This window comes from Triturus cristatus, chromosome 1_1 (assembly GCF_964204655.1).
Source record: "Triturus cristatus chromosome 1_1, aTriCri1.1, whole genome shotgun sequence".
Lineage (NCBI taxonomy): Eukaryota > Metazoa > Chordata > Amphibia > Caudata > Salamandridae > Triturus > Triturus cristatus.
Window position 1 is genome coordinate 130,770,689 of NC_140579.1, and position 22,070 is coordinate 130,792,758.

Here is a 22,070-nt window from a genome sequence, read left to right on the forward strand (position 1 = left end):
AAACAATGTATTAGTTTAAATGGTCAGATCATGCAGCATATCTTGCATTATGAGGCAAATATGGCAGAGCCATTATTATTTAGAAAACATTTGCAAACTAGGATTTTTAGCCATTCATGTTTGAACTGCTGTTTTGGAAAAGGGAGAAGTGCTGATGACAGAAACTCCATGGCTCGGAGACAAATGGCTTGGACTTCCACATTTTATCGTATTTGGGGACATTCTGTGATTAGAAGCATATCCCACTTTGTGAATACATTTTACTGTCAATAACTCATTATAACCTTAAATAATCATGTGTATCCATTGGTTGATAAAACTGGGCAGTGAAACCAAACAAATACAAAAAATTGGGATGTTTGTGCATTCTGGCCACGCCTCTGGCTCTGCCCACTGATCCAATCCTTGGGTTATTCCCGCCCTCTGATTCTCCGCCCAAAGTTCCCCTACTTTTTTTCCCCACTTCGACCACTGATATATTGTGTTTCTGGATAGTGGGAACACCACACCAGTAAAAAGTACCATACCTATGATATTATAAATTCCAATAAACTGTTGACCAGCAGGTAGCCCACTGTACAACCTGATTAATGAGTCATTATCACACTGTAGTTAACAGGCACATTTTGTAAATATAGGACCTACATTTACAAACGTTACGAAGGATTCTGTATGGTCCCGTTATTTGCCAACTGTGTCCACTGGCGGACTCGGAGCGGAGGAGGTCCATGCGGTAAGTCGTGAGGGGGTGACACCATGAGTTACCCGCACCGGGTGACACCAACCCTAGTGACGCCACTCATGCATTAACTGTCTCATTGTCCAGATCTCTTTGAGTTCCTTGTGGCCCAATCCTTTTGCCATTAATTAAACCTTAAGCTTCTGGTTAATATGACGACTATTGATGTTGGCAGCCTGTTACAAATAGCTTTTAAGTAGGTCTTTAATTTTTAATATGAAAAAATAAATATATTTTCACTGGGCATGCTCCGATTAGTTTTATGTCCTCCAGGCTCAGTCATCCTGTTATCCTTGTAGATTTATCAGTAGCACTTTGATGCAGGCCACCACTCTACTCTGCTAACCTATCTGATGGAGCTTGGAATGGAGTACTTCGCTCAGGACTAAAGATTTTTTGGGCAAAATATGAACCACGTTGAAACACAGTCATTTAGTTTGGCAGAAAACCTATTCAGTTTGGAAATCCTCTTACTGAGTTTGTCTGATGAGGTCTGCTCGGTGCTTGTGATGTATTGTGACATAACTCACCAGATAGCCTCTTCAAAGACTGCCAAAGGAACATTATGGAATGCCTGTTGGCGATCCACTGTTATATCCACAGTGGATGACAAAGTGTTTACATGTCTCGGATGGGACTTGTATCCTGTGATAAGACACAACCTAGTAGCAACCACCACTGTTGGTACTGTTAAATGCTACACACTAGCCTTGCTACTCTAAACCATAGCTACCAAGCATTGGACTTAAGGCTTTACAAACGAGCCTCCCTGGACCCAAGACAGCTTTTGAGAGTTTATTACAGCTGCACAGCCATACCATATTATACACCTAAATCCCCACACTTTGCGTAGAGTCAGAAATGTGTCATAATGTGAGCCTTGCTAGAATTCAAACCCTGGCATAATGAGTGAGGATATTATAAGAGGTCCGATATGAGAATGCTGGTACAATTTGTCACCTTGTTGTAAGTAGATTTTTGAAACATTCTATCTCTTTGTCAAGTAGATATTTTATAACCTTCCACACCCCTGACCCCATCTTCAGGGAGTCCCAAAAGACATCTGTAAAGCAGACTAATTTCAGCAAGACCCAAACTCTGTAGTATTTACTTGAGTGCAGAGGTCACAAACTGTTCATACTGTCTCATAAGGAAAAAACAGGAAAGTGGTTAAGATTGTGTGCAACTCTTTCACTACAAAATGAATCCAGCTGTCATGCATTTTACTGTCACACATTTTGTGGTCTTCGAAGGATTCTTGTGCTAGGATGTTTATGCTGTCCCCAGGTTATTTTCTAGTAGCTGAAACCTGCCACAGATCCACTGCCTCTTAGTTTTCAATTGTTAAAATGTGATTGAAAAGCTGTTTGCCCGAGGGAGAACTCCGTTTCACTGTTCTAGATCAATGCATGATGTTCTGATGCCATCATGTGGCCACTTTTAATATTGCAAGCATCGGTATAAACACACTGACATGTTAATGCTTTGCACTCGTGCTTGTGCTGGCATCCACGACAGCGAGCAGGCCATATGTTTTCAATTAGCATGCGCGCCGCTGCTCGCTCCCGCAAGGTGGATGCCAGCACAACCACTAGTGTGCTTGAAAAGGAGCAGACCGATTTCTAAAGGTCATCTCCTAGATCAGCGCATGCGCGCTGCCAAGGCGAGACCTAAAAACGAATTTCATTGTAAATAATGATAATGAAGGGTACTGAATCTTTAAGCACACAATGAAATAGGAAGATGTGTAGAAATACAGATGTTTTTGAACTTCACAGTAACAATTGTGTAAACTTTTTCAAATCAGTATAAGGCGGATCAACTGATTAATACAGAAGAAAACAGCCTATGATAATATTATACAGAAAATAAGTGTAATTGTCGACGTTTCGGTCTTTAGGCTGTTGTCTGTAAGACCTTCTTCAGGACTATGTATTATCTACAAATTCTCTGGAGATTCGTCACAATTTGAAATTAGGGTTTGTTCCGCTATGTAGAATATCTGAGAATTTTTTAATGCTACAGTGAAATTGTTTTACAGACTGATTTCTAAGGGTCAACCATTTTAATCTTGCATATTCCTGAAGAAGGTCGGTTTTTTTATATACACCCATATGCTTTGTTGTGTTCTAATATAACCTGATGTTTCATACTGTGTTAGAAAACTATAATTGTATATGAGTTTTTTTGTTTAAAATATACATAAAGAAATTCATTTGCAAGTAAGATACAAGAACTTGCACTAAGTAAAGAGCATAAATAATCTAAAAACGAATTAATCCTTTTATTACAAGCCATATGTTTATCTTCCGTTTCAGTTCTTTGTTGTTACTGAACCCCCCCAAAAAAATGTTCTCATACAAATCTCCTAATCCCCATAAAAAGTAAGCCCAAAACAAACTAAATATCCTACCAAAAACTAGCCCAACTGTGGTACACATCAAAAAGTGGAAAAAGGCTGAATAAATGCAATCAACAGAGCGGGAAGAACAGAGAGGAAGGCAGTACTGACACAATTGTGGCATTAAGAGGCGATGGAAGGGAGGAATTATATATTTACATGTAAGCAGTTTTGCCTCCAAAGCTGAACACAGGCAAACAGTAATAGACCAGGAAACAAAGAAAAAAAATATTCCCCCCAAGAACACAAAGAGCCATAGCAGAATGAGACAGTACTTAGTCCCTGCTGCATGGGAGAAACAGAAGGGAAAAAGGACGAACAAAGAGGCAGGGCTGACCACTAGCAAGCAAAGTTTTCTAAAGGACACTAAAACAAGCAAATCAAAAGGAGGGGGGTGGCTTTAAGCCAACATGAGAAATTACAACAGTTCTTGAATGCTCAACCTAAAAAGGGTGGGGGCGAGAATGCTACATCCTATTATAGATAACAGCTTTGGGTTGGGTTTGTTTGTCAGCATTCCTGTTTGTTTTCTGTCTCAGGAGGAGGGATTTATGTCATATAGCAACGACTGGGAAGACGAGAGGTGTAGTACTTGGCACGGTCTGATGCTGTCCCCTTCACAACCAACAATCCATCCTCACCTACATCCTTCCAAAAACGGGGCTGTAGCTTTTGCCCAGGGGTAGTGCAAGCTAGTTTCACACAGAGGAGTTACATTGAAACGGGATTATATTTATTAAGAATTGTAAACTCGAGCAGGAAAACATATCTCTGAGAGATTCAGTTTATTTTTGTTGTATACAAAAAAAGTAAGATGCTATTAGACCGTGCTAATAGGGTTATTATGAGTAATATTGTGCTATTTCATGTGTTTTTGGGAGAGGGTGTAGGACACAATGATTTTAAGTAATTTCTTCTGTTTACTTTGTCATTTTAAATTGTGATGCCGTGATGTTGTTTACTACAACAATGATTGTTGCCCATTACAAATAGCAAAGCGAAATACGCCTTCTCAGTTCTCTTGGAAATTTCCATTCCGTGATGTAAATGTGTGTTGCGAATGTAAATTTATGCACAGTCTTAACATCGCGTTGATTAATGTGTCAAAAAACTGGACTGACATTTGTGAAACCTTTTTAAACAAACACAGGTGAGCAATATGGTATACCTCTTGTCAAAGAAACCAGAGAGCAAGAAAGGCTACACCCTGGGAGCAAGAACTGCTGTGCAGTTTCCGGTGGAGAAGACGGTAAGCCTCCAAGTCTCTCTGATATGCTCCCTCCTCCTAATAATTGATTGCAGAAAAGAGCCAAATCAGGTCATCACGGCTTACTCGGGGAAGGTGACGTCATCTTAGAAATTCAGTGACGTCATAAACTGTAGAAAACAAAAAGTGATGGGTGGATAACTTGAATTAACTCCAGGCTCTGGGAAATGATGCTAGGCCTCAATTCTATATATGTCTGTTTGCCCACCATGCCACTTCAGATAAGAACCATCCATATGCAAATCATCCTTGTTCCTTCTCCAGTAGGAACAGTCTAGCCCTATGTGCCTTGTCAGGTCCCATCTGAACTAGTACACAAGCAAACCGGACTACTTTCAGCCTATCTGGGCCTCTTTAGTAGGGTCCAGCGTCAGCAATTAGGGCATCACATTGAAAAATGCAAAACAGTGATGGGTAGAGTGCTTGAATGAATCTCAGCCACTGATAACTCCTCTAGGCCTTATCCCAGTCCATCATGGTTTTGGCAAACCATGTCACAGTGGACAAGAACCAGCCATCTCCAAAACAGCCTTAGTCCTGCCTACGCGGAATAATTGGAGCGTCCACTCAATAGTATTACTTTTGTCAAAGAAAACGACTGTCCATTTGCGTAAAGGTTCACTAATCGGTAAAAGTGCAATACCTTACAACCCACACATAAGAAACAACTCCACTCTCCTTTGCAAGTATATCTTCGTTCTGATTGGGCATGTTGTATTATACATTCTCTATGTTTGTCTGCTGCAAGTTAGTCACAAAGAGTTATGTCAGCATATTGTAGTCAATGTTATTTGTTTTTGGCAGGTATTGGTTGATGGCAGTGTCAAAAGTAATTGTATGCAACCCAGTGGTCACAATGACTGCTGTAGGATGTTTGTTGTTATAATATCCGACGAGGCAACACTGTCCTAACACCTGTGTCTTTACTCTGGAAATCAAGAGGGGTTCCTACCCACTGCAGAATGATGCAAACTTTCAACTTGTGCTAGGAAATAGGTGGCCAGCAGTGACACAGGAAATCCACACAGTTTCTGAGACAAGGGAGCAAACCATAGGAACATTATAGAACTGTGGTCAATCCACCAGCGGATATCCCTGGATGTTCGCCAGATTTTCTCTTGGTCAGAGCTCCATCACCATAGAGTAACCTCTTTCTCGCAGTGCAAATGTGGCAAGGGTTGGAGAAACAGTTTCTCTCTCTGTATAATGTATCTTTGGGTGGGCATCAGCTCCATGAACACACAGGGTTCGGAAAAGGCTCTGGTTTGTAAGCAGCACGCCCTCACAGCGGGGCTGTAAGGAAATGGGCCTTTGCAGTTCTCCAGTTCAGTTTGGCCAGGTTCTAAGAACACTTGGCAGTATCTATCCTACACCTTAGATAACAGCAGGAGTGATGGAGCCTTGCAACTGCGCAGAGCAGCAAGTGGTCATTACGGTAATGTGGGAGAGTCCACAGCAAATCAACGCAGTCGCTGAGACATGCCACAGAGGAGTAACATTACCTTGTGCAGCCCACCAAGAAGTCATCAGTTGGTTGTAGATGTTCTTAAGCTTTACCCTTGGTCTGTGGTATTGATGTATCTGTGGTATATTCTGAAGCGTCAACGCCAGCACTCTAACCGCAGACATGGCTCCTGGGTATAGAAAGCGTATTCTCGCAGCAGGGTTCCAAGTGTCCATGCCTCAACGAGTCTTCAAAAGATCTAAACACACTTGGTCAATCTGTGTCCTACTTCTTGATTGCAGGATTATCCTCCTAACGCCTATAGCCTCACCCTGGCTCTTAAAGGAGAGCGGCAATATGGATTCCGATCTCAGACACGGTCTTTCCTCTGTGCTGGGGTTCGTAGTGTTCCCAAAGACAAGGAACCAGGTAACACCACCCAGATGCAAATGTTGTGGCAGCTGGTTCCATTACAACCACCTACTTAGATTTGGTGCTGAAAATGTGAACATTCCGAGGGAGCCAATCAAATGCAAGTGTATCTTTTTGTTGCACTTTCGAGCCCCAAGTCAGTAGGCACTCCATAGTAGGCGTCCCATAAACCTCGTAGGAGAGGTGGGTACACGGCAGGCAGGCCTCAGGCAAACATGCGCATTACAAAGAGTGCAGGTTCACTTACTGAGCAGAGCATGATCTACATCAGTGGCACAGATAACATATTCATCCTTACGTAAAGGCAAGTTCTCATGCCTTGGGCCTCTCTTATGTTTTTTCCAGGAGTTGTCTCTTAACAGTATGCTGACTGACCTGCTCAATCTTTACAAAAATGTCAGGTAATCATATGTGCTTCTCCCGCTCCATTGTACAATTTATTGACCCAGACAAGACACACCATACCTTGAGCTACACTGGCCTGTCCATGGAAGGGAAGGAGGAATGAGCAGGGGGCAGAATAGAGACTGGTAACAAAAAGTTCTACAATTGTCTGCTGTGGCAACCCACAATTTACGAGATGCATTCTCTCTCTCTCTCTCTCTCTCTCTCTCTCTCTCTCTCTCTTTCCTCTCTCTCTCTCTCTCTCTCTCTCTCTCTCTTTTTCTTTTTCTCTCTCTTTCTCTCTCTCTCCTTCCCTCCTCCTTGCTTCAGCGCTCCTGAGCCCCCAAATCTCACACTCGTCGAGGTCTCCGGCATGACAGAATTTACCAGTAAGTGCAAATAGGTAGCCTTTTCAATAGAATTGCATCGGAAAAGTGTCATGCCCTTAAACTGCAATGCACAGCCGCCAATGATATCTTGGCATGTGAAAGCACCACATGCCACGAACGGATTCTTACATGGTAAGTAACATATTCCTTGGGGTGGGTGACTAGCCACTTCCTGGAACAATCATAACCCTTATCAGGGTTAACCCTCAAAATCACTCAATTAACCTGAGCCCAATCCCCTGGTAACTATAGCACAGAACAGACGAGGTTAACTTAGAGCAAAGTCTAACGTATTTATGCAGTACCAAAACAGTAATAAAGTCAAAATACAAAACAATACAAATCCCAAAGCAATTTATTTTTAAAAGAGTAGAAGTAAATACATTTATGATCCAAAAATGACCAAAATTAAACAAGAGAAGCGGCGTTATGGATGTGTAACGTTTCAAGTAGAAATAGCTCAAAAAAGCACAAAGCACCAATGATAGTCAATGACCGCTGTAGACTGGGGCCTAGGCGCAATTTGAGGTGACTGCGATAGAGCACGGGTATGATATATCAACCAGGTTCACACTAGTCAAAGATTTACTTAGTACTTTAATTCCAATCCTGTACTTCTAAAGCCCCCCCAGGACCTGCATGAAGGCAATTAGAGGCTCACAGGGTGTCAGGCAGGGGCCAACAGTACTGTCCATTTCAAATCCAGTTTCCACAGGTCAGCTGCGTACTTCCAGGAAAAGACCTCTTGCAGCTTGTTGTACCCTGCATCTTGAACAGTAGGTCAGCCGTATGACCCTTGGAGTCCATCTATTTCAGGGCTCTTCTTGGATCACAGACAGCAGGTCTAGTACTCTTCTGAGGATCCATGATTTGTTTTGAAGTGGGTGCCATGAAGTGCCATGTGTATGCCTGGCACTAGCTAGTGGATAGGAATGACTCTTGGGCACACCGCAACCTATGGGGTAAAAGTTACCGGGACCAATCTTACCCACTGTGGACATTTTTAAGATGTCGAAAACCTTTGGCCACCCTAAATTTGGGTTCTGAGCGCTTGGGAATGTGAGAGGACTATATGGGAATCCTAGTGTCCTCCCACTTCTGTGACTAAAATCCAGTTTTAGGCAGCCACCATACCCACAGTAAACCCAGAGACAGTCTTGTAGGATTAAATCAGTTTTTTAGCTACCAGGTAGTAAGTGGGTCCACATTAATTGTCTTGGCAATCCTTGGAAATATGTTCTCTTTCCTTTCAAGTGTACCCTGAGAGTTATTTGTGAACCCAGAGATAGAAGTGTGATAGGACAAAGGCAGAGAGCCCGTAAGCAACCAGACATTGGAATACGCCAGAATTGTCTTGGCATCCTCTTCTCTCCCTTTCAGATTTTACACGTGGCTCAAAATACCTGTTTAAGCCGGATTTGACTCTGTGCTGACCCCACCCTGCATATTTATTCCACTCTCCTCAGAGGATTTGTATCTGCCTATTCAGACTAGCCTATTGTTTACTTCTGGGAAACATTTCACACCTACTCAAGGCTAATTACCGGCTTTCTAAAAGTTATTTTTCTTTATTATTTATTACAAATCTCCCTTACCCATTTACTTGGATATTTAATGACTATTACATTTGTTATTTAATTATTTTTCTTGCTGGTCCTTTTACCGAGATACAGTATTAGGTTTTTCAATCTGTACTCTGCTTTCTACATAGGACAGCCAGGCTTGCCACAGTTAAAATAGCTTTTGGTGCTACTCACTGCAAGGACATGTTAATATTAAACCTCTACATGTCCTACCATTAAAAATAATGCAGTCTGCCTAGTGAGCTACAAGGCCTATAGAGGGATAACTTATTAAAATTTAAAAGGGAGGTTGTGACCTCTCAAAAGGGTTTATTTTGACGGGTTGAATTGCAGTCTGTACACTGCTACAGGCACGCTACATTGGTAGTCTTGAAGCCATGTTTGACCTACCACTGTAGTGGATGGCACAATATGTGTTGCAGTCCACTAGTGGCATTTCACTTTGAGGTCCTGGGTACATCGTTTTGTATATTATACTATGGACTTATAGGCAAGTAAAATATACCAATTAGGAGTAAGCCAATTTGACCATGTTTTGGGGGGACCACAGGCACTTTACTACTGGTAGGCGGGCTAAAGTGCACAGAGTTATACAGCCAGCAAAATCACAGGGTCCAGCAAAAGGCGAAAGATCTCGGATAACCACGTAGAATAATGCAATTTTCTGTCAATAATCAACTCAGTATGATTGACATTGAGTTTCAAAAAGTTAGTGACCAGCCATTCATGGATATTTCACTTGCTCTGGTGAAGGGTAAGGCTCCGGGCAAAATGTTGATAATATGCTGGGTTTTAATTGCATATATGATGGGTTTGCATTCTAAGTGTCTAGTAAGTTGAGACAGTGGTCTCATGTAAATGTTATAAAGCATAGAGTAGTGGGCTGAGGCCTGTGGTACGCCACAGGTCAATGTAGGGCTTTAACACAAGAAAACATACTTAGTGGTTGCAAACAGTCCACCAAAAATAAGGTGAACCATGCCTGCACTGGACCAGTAATAAGCTGAAGTGATCAATTATATAAAAGGCAGCGGAGAGACTTAGTAAGGCCAGCTAAGCTGCCATACCCCAAGAGTTCTCATATTTTAATGTGTTTCTTGCATTGTCCATGTTAAATAACTAAGTGATAATGTCTTTATTTATTGAATTGGGATCTAGCACACAATTGTTCCCTATTTCATCTCTTCGCATCTCGCAAAAGAACCACAGGTGTCAAATACATTTCAATGCGACTGCTCTTGGTCTCACCAAACCTGCATCTTGTGTCTTCTGTGTAGCGGCAATACTCCAAGTAAGAATGTATTGCACTGAATTGTTATAACCATATTTTGCCCGTTTACATGCACCGACCTGAGACGCAGCTTCTTAGCAATTCACTGTGGGATCCATAGGAGAATGGGTATCGGGACAGGCATAGGTCAAGGCAGATGTTCGAATCAGTCCTTGGTTATGTATATTTCACGAAGGTCCCTTCACTGAATTTTTTTTTGATATTCAAATTTTTATTGATTTTGAACACATAAAACAAAACAACAACACGCACAGAAATCGTTACAAAAATCACATTCCCATAATCAATGCAACCCCCAATCACGAACCCCAAAAGACATACACAGGCAAAATATGTGGGCAAGTTACTCGAAACCCTCAACATTACCCAACCACTTCCCCCACACTCTACGTTACTTCTTGCCGCACCCCTTGGCCATGTACGCCACCTCCCCAGATCAGGTGGATCGGGACTTATCCAAGCCGCCGCTATGTCCTGCTTGGCCATGATCATAGCTGTATTAAAAAATAACTTTTCATTTATGGACCCATCCAGCCCGTCCGTGATTCCCAGCAGTGAGTGACGTGGGTCTAGAGGAACCTCCCACCCCAACACCTCTGCAAGTTCTGACTCGAGAGACCCCCAGAATTGATCCAACCGGGGGCACGACCAAACCATATGGAAAAAGTCAGCCGGGGTGTGGGCACATCTTGTGCAAGACGCATCCGGGCGCAACCCCGCTCGGAAAAGGCACAGGGGAGTGAGATACGCAGCGTGTAGATAGTAGAGCTGAATCAATTTGAGTGACTGTCCTGGGGATCATGAGGGCATCGCGCCAGTCCACTTCATCGAGGGGGCCCACCCATTCCACCCATGGTTCCCTCAACTTATCTAAGGAGGCGGGTGTGTTGTTAACTAAAGTGCTGTAAATACGGGAGATCCCCCCTTACCCAAGTCCCCCATCATTGTCTGGGCCTCAGTGGGGCTGTATTCGGGGAGCCTCGTGTCATCCGGAATGTGCGCTTGAAGGGCGTGTCTCATCTGTAAATATTTATAAAATTGGGACGAATGTAGGGAGAAGCGAGTTTGGGGCCCCTGAAATGTAAGTAGATGGCCTTTAGCCCATACATCCCCACCCTTTAATGAATTTAATTTTGCCAGTCTGGTCATCAGCCACGGCCCGTGCAGGTAAGAACGGTGGGGCTAGGTTGGGGGGGATTCGACAGATGACCAAACACAAAGGAAAAATAAATAAATAATTAATGTTCCCTCGTCCACTGTCGAAATCCCCACACGGCCCCACTGGGCCCCACTGATCTTACCTGCACGGGCCGCGGCTGCTGGTCATTAAGTCTGTAAATAATAGTCTTGAATTCGGACATAGTCATCATTTCTTGGAAGCATTGGGGATTTCCAGTGAAGAAATACAAACTCCTTCTCAGGGGTCTCACTGATATTTAGTCCATTCAAAACAATAATAAAGAATTTGGCACAGAAGCTGAAATATAAAAGAACATTTTTATTAAACTCAAATGAGTGTGACTACGTCACACAGAAGCCGTAGCAACTGAATGAGGTAGTCCCTAGAATGGTCTTACTTCATGTCTTATATACTCTTTATCCAGCCCCAGGCATGTAAGGGAGTTGTACCAATTATATTCCTAAACAAATGGGAAATCTGGAGGGTCAGCAGGTGAGTAGCCTTTGGGGTTTTAGCAGGATATGGGCAAAACATTATAATTACATAGTTCACAAAGGTTAATCTGATTTAGATGGCACTGCAGGGCATGGCATGATTACATGTACAGTATCTTGATTGGCAATCTCAGACAAAGATCGATCAGGGAAATTGGCTTTGCGAGGTCAGTTTCAGGTGAAGAGGTCAGTTTCTTACAGTTCATTCCAGAGTCAGAAAGAAACCTAGTTAATGTATACATAGACTAAGAAGGCCAGGCCACTTTGTTCGCCAGGCTACCTTCACAGGCCTACGTGAGGGCAACACAAAATGGTGGTACAATAAAATGGAGTCAGTCTCGAGAATTACAGAACCTCAGACCCTCCTTTTGCCATTACGTAGGCAATAACCTAAGACTCATGTTAATCTGAATCTAGGTCTATATCGATATTCATTAGGTCGTCAAGGTGTTGCTGTAACATCATCTTATTATTCTCTACTTCTCTCGGGACAGGTCTCCGAACACACATAGTAGCACAAAGACTCACTTCTGGTGGACCATTTTTGGATGCTAGAGGCGGAGCCACTTCCTGTTCCATGGCAATTCAGTCAAATGAGAACTTAATTAACATTTTCTTTATACAATTGCACTGGAATCGCTTGTGCAACTGTACCCAAAGTCCGTTCAAAGCCTCTCTGGCAGGCTTCTATCGTCCATCAAATCTGCTTCCATTGTCTTCTTCCGCATTGGGCCTCTCGATTCAGGCCTCTTCATGAAAATAGTACTGCTTAGTTGGAGTGCCCTCCTGGCAAACACTCACAGCTCACTCGAAAGTCTCAATGTCTCAAGGCAGTGCACCAGTGTCTCTCCTCTGCGGCAGACACTACAAATAATGTGCTCTTCATTGGTCATGGGCACAGATCATCTTGTGCAGACCGGGTCTACATTCTCAGGCTCCAACACTCATTATTCAGTGTCAAAGGACGCTCAGGCTGCTCTTTCATGGGCACCATAATGTAGTGCCTTTTGTCAATCTTAGAGCCTCCGGTGCACTGCCCTTCCATTGGAGCAAAGAAAAAGGGGGGGTGAGTGGCCAAAACTCAGGCCAAGGGGTTCAAGGGACTGCACACTGTCAGAGGTTACCAGCACATGACAGGTAGAAAACTCAAGGCTCAAATCAACCCTGCCATCAACAGCTCCTCCTTCTTTTCTGATATTCAACGCCTTCTGATGAAGCAAGCACTATGCTTTGGAGATACCATTGATGGCGCGCTGGCGATCACTGTCCAGCCTTGCTACTTTTCTGGGTGCTGGGACTGTAGGGCCAAGACCTCCGGCCCTCATCTTGTAGCTGTCACTGATGGGAATTAGGCTTAAATCAGCGTTCTGCGGGTTATTATGACTTGATACCGCAGAACCTAGTGACGTAGAAAATGTGACACAGTTGTTAGTTTCCTTCAAATTCAGTACAAAAACAGTTAATTGTATTTAACAAGGGGACTGCAAGTAGGTGGCCTGCAATCTTCAAAGGAGTGGCTTCAATGTGAGAGCATATCCTCTACCATCTAGGGGTAGATAGTTACATGGGAATTCTATCTGAATGGATGTCCTCACACATAGTGGCATTGTCTAATGGGGTAAACACATATTTTCCTCAATAATTAAGTCTAGGTGTTCCTAAATTCCTTATCTAGAACCCCTCAAAAGAGAAAGCACATGATACAGATTATCAGGGACATGTAGATACCTCCCTTAAAAACCCATCTGGTCATACGAAAGGGAATTATACATAATATGGGGTTCCCTGGTACATCACTGCAGTCTGGAAGTCTGGAAGTGTGAACCTGAACAATACACCAACAATAATAAATGGGCTGACTGGTGAAAGGAATACGGAAAAGGGAAATGGGACTAGGACACAACTAAAATCCCCAATAACTAGGCACAATGTGACATCGATCAGGGGAGAAGGCACAATGTGACATCGATCAGAGGAGAAGCGGCAAAAGAAAAATCTATAGGAAGGACAAGAAATTACTTGGGTGATAGTCAGGCATGTGACACAACACCATATACGGTAATCTCGGCTACTGTTCCAGTTCCTTCCCCGGGGAAAATGAAACCTGGTACTTAGGAAGCAGAACATGATTAACTAATGCAATATAGAAATTAGGTCACCTTGTACAAGAGTCACAGATCTATAATCTCATCCTTAGGTCCAATCAAGGAAACATAAATCTAGGGCTGCCTGTTCCTTGGGGAAAGGGCAGTAACGTGACTAACTGCAGGTGACACACTTTGATCCTGTATATCTCTTTTATTTTTCTTCAATACTATTATAGCCAAATAGACATGATGCACTGGTGAAGTGTTGTCTGTTCACAGTATGAAAATATCATATCTGTGAAATTTAGTATCAGAGCAAGTTCAACCAATTGTTGCTCAAAGATGTACATCGTCATGACATCCCCTCACAACACAGGAAAACTTGTAATAGTATCAGAAGCAACAACATAAAACAAAAACATACATAAAATAAAAATAAAAACCCACATGTCAAGCCATCAGATATATGTGCTGTATACCAAGCACAAAAAGCATAGACAAATTACAATAGCACATGTAAATGAGCGGTGACGCACGCACTTCATAGACAAATTACAATAGCACATGTAAATGAGCGGTGACGCACGCACTTCATGCAGCCCAAAACCCAATATTCGGGCCTGCTTAATTTGTCAGGCTTAAAATTAAAAGTACACTTTCTTTTACTTTCCTCACCCTCCTTTTGACAACTGGTCACCAGTTAGTGGTGATCAGCTGTCAAATACAACTTACTGTGTCGCTTCTGCCACACAGGACCAGCAGGAACAATTCATAGAAGGACAAAATGCAAAAATGTGAAAAACACACGAACATTTTTTCTTCAAAGGAGTCATACAAAAACTTATCTTGTTTCAACATACTGCTAACCCCCACCTTACTGACCTCAAGGTCAAAATCTGCCTCTCCTCAGCCCTCTCTCTCTTCACCCTGAAGCTGTCAAAGACAAAAAGCCTACCTAACTCTTTCTAACTTGCAATAACCAACCCTATCCAAAACCACATACCATATATATTACTCCCTTTAGGGGCCACAATCCACTCCTATTCCCAGACTCAAAAACATCTACTGTTAATAATTTACAGAACACAACGACACAACATACCAGCTTTAGAACAAATGCTTGTTACCACCCTATGCAATGGTACTCATTTCATCGACCTTAAATGGATGAACGTCTCAGTAGGTCCAGCTAGAGTTAAAACCTTCAACCCTGATATTAAACTCAAACCTCTGCACCGGGCACATTGGCTCACTGAGCCATTAAAAGCAACCCCAAATGAGAACAACCTGCAAATTTGTATTATACCTAAATGTATGCATTTACTGAAACCTAAGGCACTTTAAAAGCTACTCTAAATGAAAAAAAAAATGCTGCCTAAATAGTGCCCTCACCCAATTTCGACTTTGACACCTGGGGCACTTAAAAATAAATATCCTATAATTGTGCTACATATTAATCATCCTCAGAATGTTCTTTACAAATTGCAGAGATTGGACATTAGACATATCTCATGTAAATCCTTAGAAAAATGAGTTTTTTACGCCTGCGCCAAGTGAAATTCCATATGCAAATGTTCTCATTTTTGCGGTTCAACACAACTTAAATTAAATTTTAATGCTAGGAGCAAACACTCAGGACACACAATACAGCGCGCTTTAGTCATTTATTTCATAAATAGTGCCATCGCTATTTACTTACAGAGACATTTAAACACACATTTAACCCACAGATCAATACTCAAGACAGAAACAAAGGACAGCCCACAGACTATACTTAGACCAAACCATTTGTAAATACTAGTTGTAAGTCATATTTACAAGAATCGCTTCTCAATGGTGTTCCAAAAGACTGCGAAACAGCCCCACAGACCTTTATTTCCAAGAAGCCAAGATACACTCAATTCACTAGCTTTGGCTGGTAGAACACCAAAAATCGCTCTGCATATCTCCATTCATAAGATTGCGCAGAACAAAGGATCCTTGTATGTATTATGTCCATATTTTAATTCCCTGGGGATACAGAATCACCAAGGAAGAAATATGTTTTTATCCCTAAACCTATTTAGGTATTCCCTCTAGGGGAGCCGGCTAATTTACTTCACATCACACTATGGTACCTCCAAGAAAAAAAAGCAACACATTCTTCAATGTGAGCTTTGAAAACAGGCATGCCAAAAATACTGCAGAATATGCAATATTATAATCAAAGTAGTGCTTAAGGTACTCTCCGTACGTTGCACCGTTCAACAAAACCAGATAGAGAAAAATCTCCTCATTACCTGCCTACACAAATTGCAATTCGCATGTACAAACCTATACAAATCCAAAGTTGGCCAACACAAATTCCAAAATTCCAAAGCTATAGTAAGTGTTACTAAACTACCTTACCAATCCAAGGCAAAAACCAACAGTAAGAGTCGCATAACGACTTTTACCAAACAAATGGTTGTCCAAATTCTAACTGCCAAGTTCTAAATGACCTAACGGTCTTTTTTTTTTTAAATTCTCACGCCAAAAAGGTTCTCAGTCAGGGGTGACATCATGTGGAGGATCAAAATCAGGAAGATCAGAAATATACTGGGCTGCAGAGACAAAGAATCCCCAGAATCTCCGTGCACAGAGTACCTCCTTAGTAGAGTCCTGTCCTGTCCTCCTCAGTAGATTTCTGTCTTCTGACAAGATCACTCCCACAGATAGCCACTTCTCTGATGAGGCCCACGTTGGCCGCGCCATTTGAAGAAATACAAACTCCTTCTCAGGGGTCTCACTGATATTTAGTCCATTCAAACCAATAATAAAGAATTTGGCACAGAAGCTGAAATATAAAAGAACATTTTTATTAAACTCAAATGAGTGTGACTACGTCACACAGAAGCCGTAGCAACTGAATGAGGTAGTCCCTAGGATGGTCTTACTTCACGTCTTATATACTCTTTATCCTGCCCCAGGCATGTAAGGGAGTTGTACCAATTACATTCCTAAACAAATGGAAAATCTGGAGCGTCAGCAGGTGAGTAGCCTTTGGGGTTTTAGCAGGATATGGGCAAAACATTATAATTACATAGTTCACAAAGGTTAATCTGATTTAGATGGCACTGCAGGGCATGGCATGATTACATGTACAGTATCTTGATTGGCAATCTCAGACAAAGATCGATCAGGGAAATTGGCTTTGCGAGGTCAGTTTCAGGTGAAAAGGTCAGTTTCTCACAGTTCATTCCAGAGTCAGAAAGAAACCTAGTTAATGCACACATGGACTAAGAAGGCCAGGCCACTTTGTTCGCCAGGCTACCTTCACAGGCCTACGTGAGGGCAACACAAAATGGTGGCACAATAAAATGGAGTCAGTCTCGAGTCTTACAGAACCTCACCAGTCACAAGATGCAGGGTCTTGTGTCTGAAAATGTCATGACCAACCATTATTGCAGATGTGCAGATATCCCTGAAAAGTCAAACATATTGTGTAGCATGGCTAAGGAGGCCATAGGGGTAAAGTTTTGACTATAGGATGTAGAAATGACCATATTTGCGACTAGTAATGTGCTAGGTTCTGGCAATTCCATTCAATGTGTAAGATGTCACCGTTCTCAGTGTTACATCTCCAGCACTTCAAATTTGCTGTGTACCAGGTGTAATCTTTTTGAGGATCGGTACTCCTCATGTAGGCTATTAAAATAACTGATGAGTCTGGCTTCCTCAGTCTCTCTGTCGTGCAAGAATAGAATCTCCCTCCATACATCGCCCTCAAGTTGAATGGCTAGTTCTTCTTCCCATTTGACTCCGAGTACTGCCCCTATTGGTATTTAAAAAGTATCCTCAGTTAAAGTAGCATATAATCCTGAGCTCACTTTGTTTTCTCCAATTCTTAAAATATTTCTATATAGGGGCAATGGTGTGAGAGTAAAGTGGGACTTATTTGGGAGGGTGGAATATTGTAGTCTCCACTTGAGTCGCAAAATATTTCAATTTCCAATCTCATCTCAAATGTATTTATACCATCGTCTTTCCATATTTGCCAATGAAGCATGTGATGTAAGCATGTAATCCCCACTCAATGAGAAGGCATTCAAGTGGATATAAACCTTTTCTTACTTGAGTGCGCGTGCTTCTCGCCAAGCTCGGGCTCTAGCATGCATGAGGGGGTGTTTGAGTTGCTAAATGAAAAGTTCAATACCTCCTTTTAAAAGGCAACAAAGATGTTCCCTCCTCCTGTAAGAGGCCATGAGACCAAACAACTGTGTCTTCATGCTGTTGGTGTGTGCAATGGCGTACGCTTTCAGCACCCTTGGCATACCCTTATGTCTCGTATAGTGGCTTTTAGTATCTGTACTAGTGGCATGTACAGTCAGTGTTTATTATATTGCTAGTCCTGTAAATGACTTTTACTCTTTACTGATTTATTTATTTATTTATTTACTCATTTGTATTGCGCAACGAATCATCCCCAGGGGGATCTCTCGGCGCATGAGAGAGGAGCACCATATTGTGGAGGAAACATTAGAAGAGCCAGGTCTTGAGCAGCTGTTTAAAATGACAGAAATTGGTACAGGCACGGATCTCGTCTGGCAAGGAATTCCACTGAGTGGGGGCCAAGTATGAAAAAGCCCGGCCACCCATCCTGGCCTTCCTGACTCTGCGGACACAAAGCAAATTACGGCTGCTGGATCTCAGCAGTCGTGTGGGATGATACCATTCAAGCTTCTTTGTCAGGTAGGCAGGGCCCAGCCCATGAAGGGACTTATAAACTAGACATAACAGTTTAAAAGTGGATCTCTTTTTGATGGGAAGCCAATGTAGTTGGCGCAAGAGGAGTAGTGAAGGGGTCCGAGCCGGCTTGTTGAGGACAAGATGGGCCACCGTGTTTTGGACCACCTGTATCCTTCCTCATCTCAACCAGCAGTGCATTACTGTAATCCAGTCGACTAACCAGAAGTGACTGGATAAGGTTCTGTCTGGCCATAAACGAAATCCACGGAAAGATCCTTCTAAGCATTCGCATGGTTCCGAAGCAGGAGCCTGCCACTGACTTTACCTGCTCATCCATTGAAAGGTTGTTATCAATTTTTATGCCCAGATTCTTAACCCAACCTCTAGGGGCGGGAGCGTCTCCTAGCTCAGATGGCCATCAATCTGGGGTCCACATCTCCTTCGCTTTGCCATATAAGACGATCTCGGTCTTTGAGGAGTTGAGCTGGAGAAAGTTCTTCCTCATCCAGTTCACTATGCTGATCATACAATGTCTAAATTTAAGTCTGGTGACCGCAGGACTGTTCTCAATAGGAACTATCACCTGGGTATCATCAGCATAAGATATGGTTTCAAACCCACAGTTTCTAATAATTGACGCCAGGGGAGCCACATATATATTAAACAAAGTGGGGCTCAAAACCGAGCCCTGTGGAACCCCTTTGTCAACGCTAGTGGTTTGAGAGATAAATGACCCAAGCTGAACACATTGAGTTCTGTCCGCCAGAAAGTTCTGGATCCATTTAAAGGCCCTGCCTCCGACACCAATCTCTCGCAACCGGTCCAGAAGGATCTGATGGGAGATGGTGTCAAAGGCAGCCGACAGATCCAGCAGCACCAAGATGACAGGGACATCCCTGTCCAAGGACATCCTTATAGTGTCTGTTACCTCCAACAGTGCCACTCCGTGCTATGTGAGGCACGGAAGCCCGACTGGGAGGCATCCAGTATGTTGTTCTGCTCCAGGTAGTGGTAAAGATGTCGGTTAACTAAGGCTTCCATAATCTTTGCACAACACGGCAGGAGAGAAATGGGTCTAAAATTCTGAAGATCACTAGGATCCGCTAGCACCTTCTTCAGAAGGGGTTTTACGCGTGCATTTTTCCACTTACGCGGGACAGTGGAAGTTGCAAGCGATGTGACATGTAATGTTCCATAATTTTCTATCACATTACCACATCCTGTTAGTCTCTTACAGAAGCACAAGCTAATATCGATAGTGTATGGTAACAGTGTCTGTCTATGGCAAATGGTGTTTGGCATGTTATACTAGCATGCACATGTGACACTGAGCCATGCTCTCAGTATATTTTACACTGGGCGAACATCAGTTTCTGTCACAGCAGCACATGCTGTGAGCATAGGTTAGATTGGTGCCTGCTGTTAGTGGCTGTTTCACCAGCATGCACATGTGACACTGAGCCATCCTCTCAGTGTCTTTTACAGTGGGCAAACATCTGTTTCTATTCCAGCAGCACATGCTGTGAGCAGTGGTTAGATTGGTGCCTGCTGTTAGTGGATGTTTCACCAGCATGCACATGTGACACTGAGCCATGCTCTCAGTGTATTTTACAGTGGGCAAACATCAGTTTCTGTTACAGCAGCACATGCTGTGAGCATAGGTTAGATTGGTACCTGCTGTTAGTGGCTGTTTCCCCAGCATGCACATGTGACACTGAGCCATGCTCTCAGTGTATTTTACAGTGGGCAACCATCAGTTTCTGTTCCAGCAGCACATGCTGTGAGCATAGGTGAGATTGGTGCCTGCTGTTAGTGGCTGTTTCACCAGCATGCACATGTGACACCGAGCCATGCTCTCAGTGTACTTTACAGCGGGCAAACATCAGTTTCTGTCACAGCAGCACGTGCTGTGGGCAGTGGTTAGATTGGTGCCTGCTGTTAGTGGCTGTTTCACCAGTATGCACATGTGACACTGAGCCATTCTCTCAGTGTACTTTACAGTGGGCGAACATCAGTTTCTATTACAGCAGCACATGTTGTGAGCATAGGTTAGATTGGTGCCTGCTGTTAGTGGCTGTTTCACCAGCATGCACATGTGACATCGAGCCATGCTCTAAGTGTATTTTACAGTGGGCTAACATCAGTTTCTGTTACAGCAGCACATGCTGTGAGCATAGGTGAGATTGGTGCCTGCTGTTAGTGGCTGTTTCACCAGCATGCACTTGTGACACTGAGCTATGCTCACAGTGTATTTTACAGCGGGCAAACATCAGTTTCTGTCACAGCAGCACGTGCTGTGGGCAGTGGTTAGATTGGTGCCTGCTGTAGGGGCTGTTTCACCAGCATGCACTTGTGACACTGAGCCATGCTCTCAGTGTATTTTACAGTGGGCAAACATCAGTTTCTATTACAGCAGCACATGTTGTGAGCATAGGTTAGATTAGTGCCTGCTGTTGGTGGCTGTTTCACCAGCATGCACATGTGACACCGAGCCATGCTCTAAGTGTATTTTACAGTGGGCAAACATCAGTTTCTGTTACAGCAGCACATGCTGTGAGCAGTGGTTAGATTGGTGCCTGCTGTTAGTGGATGTTTCACCAGCATGCACATGTGACACTGAGCCATGCTCTCAGTGTATGTTACAGTGGGCAAACATGAGTTTCTGTCACAGCAGCACATGCTGTGAGCATAGGTTAGATTGGTGCCTGCTGTTAGTGGCTGTTTCACCAGCATGCACATGTGACACTGAGCCATGCTCTCAGTGTATTTTACAGTGGGGAAGCATCAGTTTCTGTTACAGCAGCACATGATGTGAGCAGTGGTTAGATTGGTGCCTGCTGTTAGCGGCTGTTTCACCATCATGCACTTGTGACACTGAGCCATGCTCTCAGTGTATTTTACAGTGGGCAAACATCAGTTTCTATTAAAGCAGCACATGCTTTGAGCATAGGTTAGATTGGTGCCTGCTGTTAGTGGCTGTTTCACCAGCATGCACATGTGACACCGAGCCATGCTCTAAGTGTATTTTACAGTGGGCAAACATCAGTTTCTGTTACAGCAGCACATGCTGTGAGCAGTGGTTGGATTGGTGCCTGCTGTTAGTGGATGTTTCACCAGCATGCACATGTGACACTGAGCCATGCTCTCAGTGTATTTTACAGTGGGCAAACATCAGTTTCTGTTACTGCAGCACATGCTGTGAGCAGTGGTTAGATTGGTACCTGCTGTTAGTGGCTGTTTCACCAGCATGCACATGTGACACTGAGCCATGCTCTCAGTGTATTTTACAGTGGGCAAACATCAGTTTCTGTTACAGCAGCACATGCTGTAAGCATAGGTTAGATTGGTGCCTGCTGTTAGTGGCTGTTTCATCAGCATGCACATGTGACCCTGAGCCATGCTCTCAGTGTATTTTACAGTGGGGAAGCATCAGTTTCTGTTACAGCAGCACATGCTCTGAGGAGTGGTTAGATTGGTGCCTGCTGTTAGTGGCTGTTTCACCAGTATGCACATGTGACACTGAGCCATGCTCTCAGTGTATTTTATAGTGAGCAAACATCAGTTTCTGTTACAGCAGCACATGCTGTGAGCATAGGTGAGATTGATGCCTGCTGTTAGTGGCTGTTTCACCAGCATGCACATGTGACACCGAGCCATGCTCTCAGTGTATTT

The 22,070-nt window shown here is 43.2% G+C and overlaps 1 protein-coding gene across 1 annotated transcript in view; it reads left to right on the forward strand.

Annotated features, from left to right (window-relative positions):
- Positions 1 to 22,070, forward strand: part of CIMAP3 (ciliary microtubule associated protein 3) — a 165,166-nt gene that overhangs the window by 75,334 nt on the left and 67,762 nt on the right. The window contains exon 3 of the mRNA XM_085615411.1: positions 4,291 to 4,389. Within this exon, the coding sequence (XP_085471537.1) occupies positions 4,291 to 4,389 (99 nt within the window). The remainder of the gene's footprint in view (positions 1 to 4,290; positions 4,390 to 22,070) is intronic.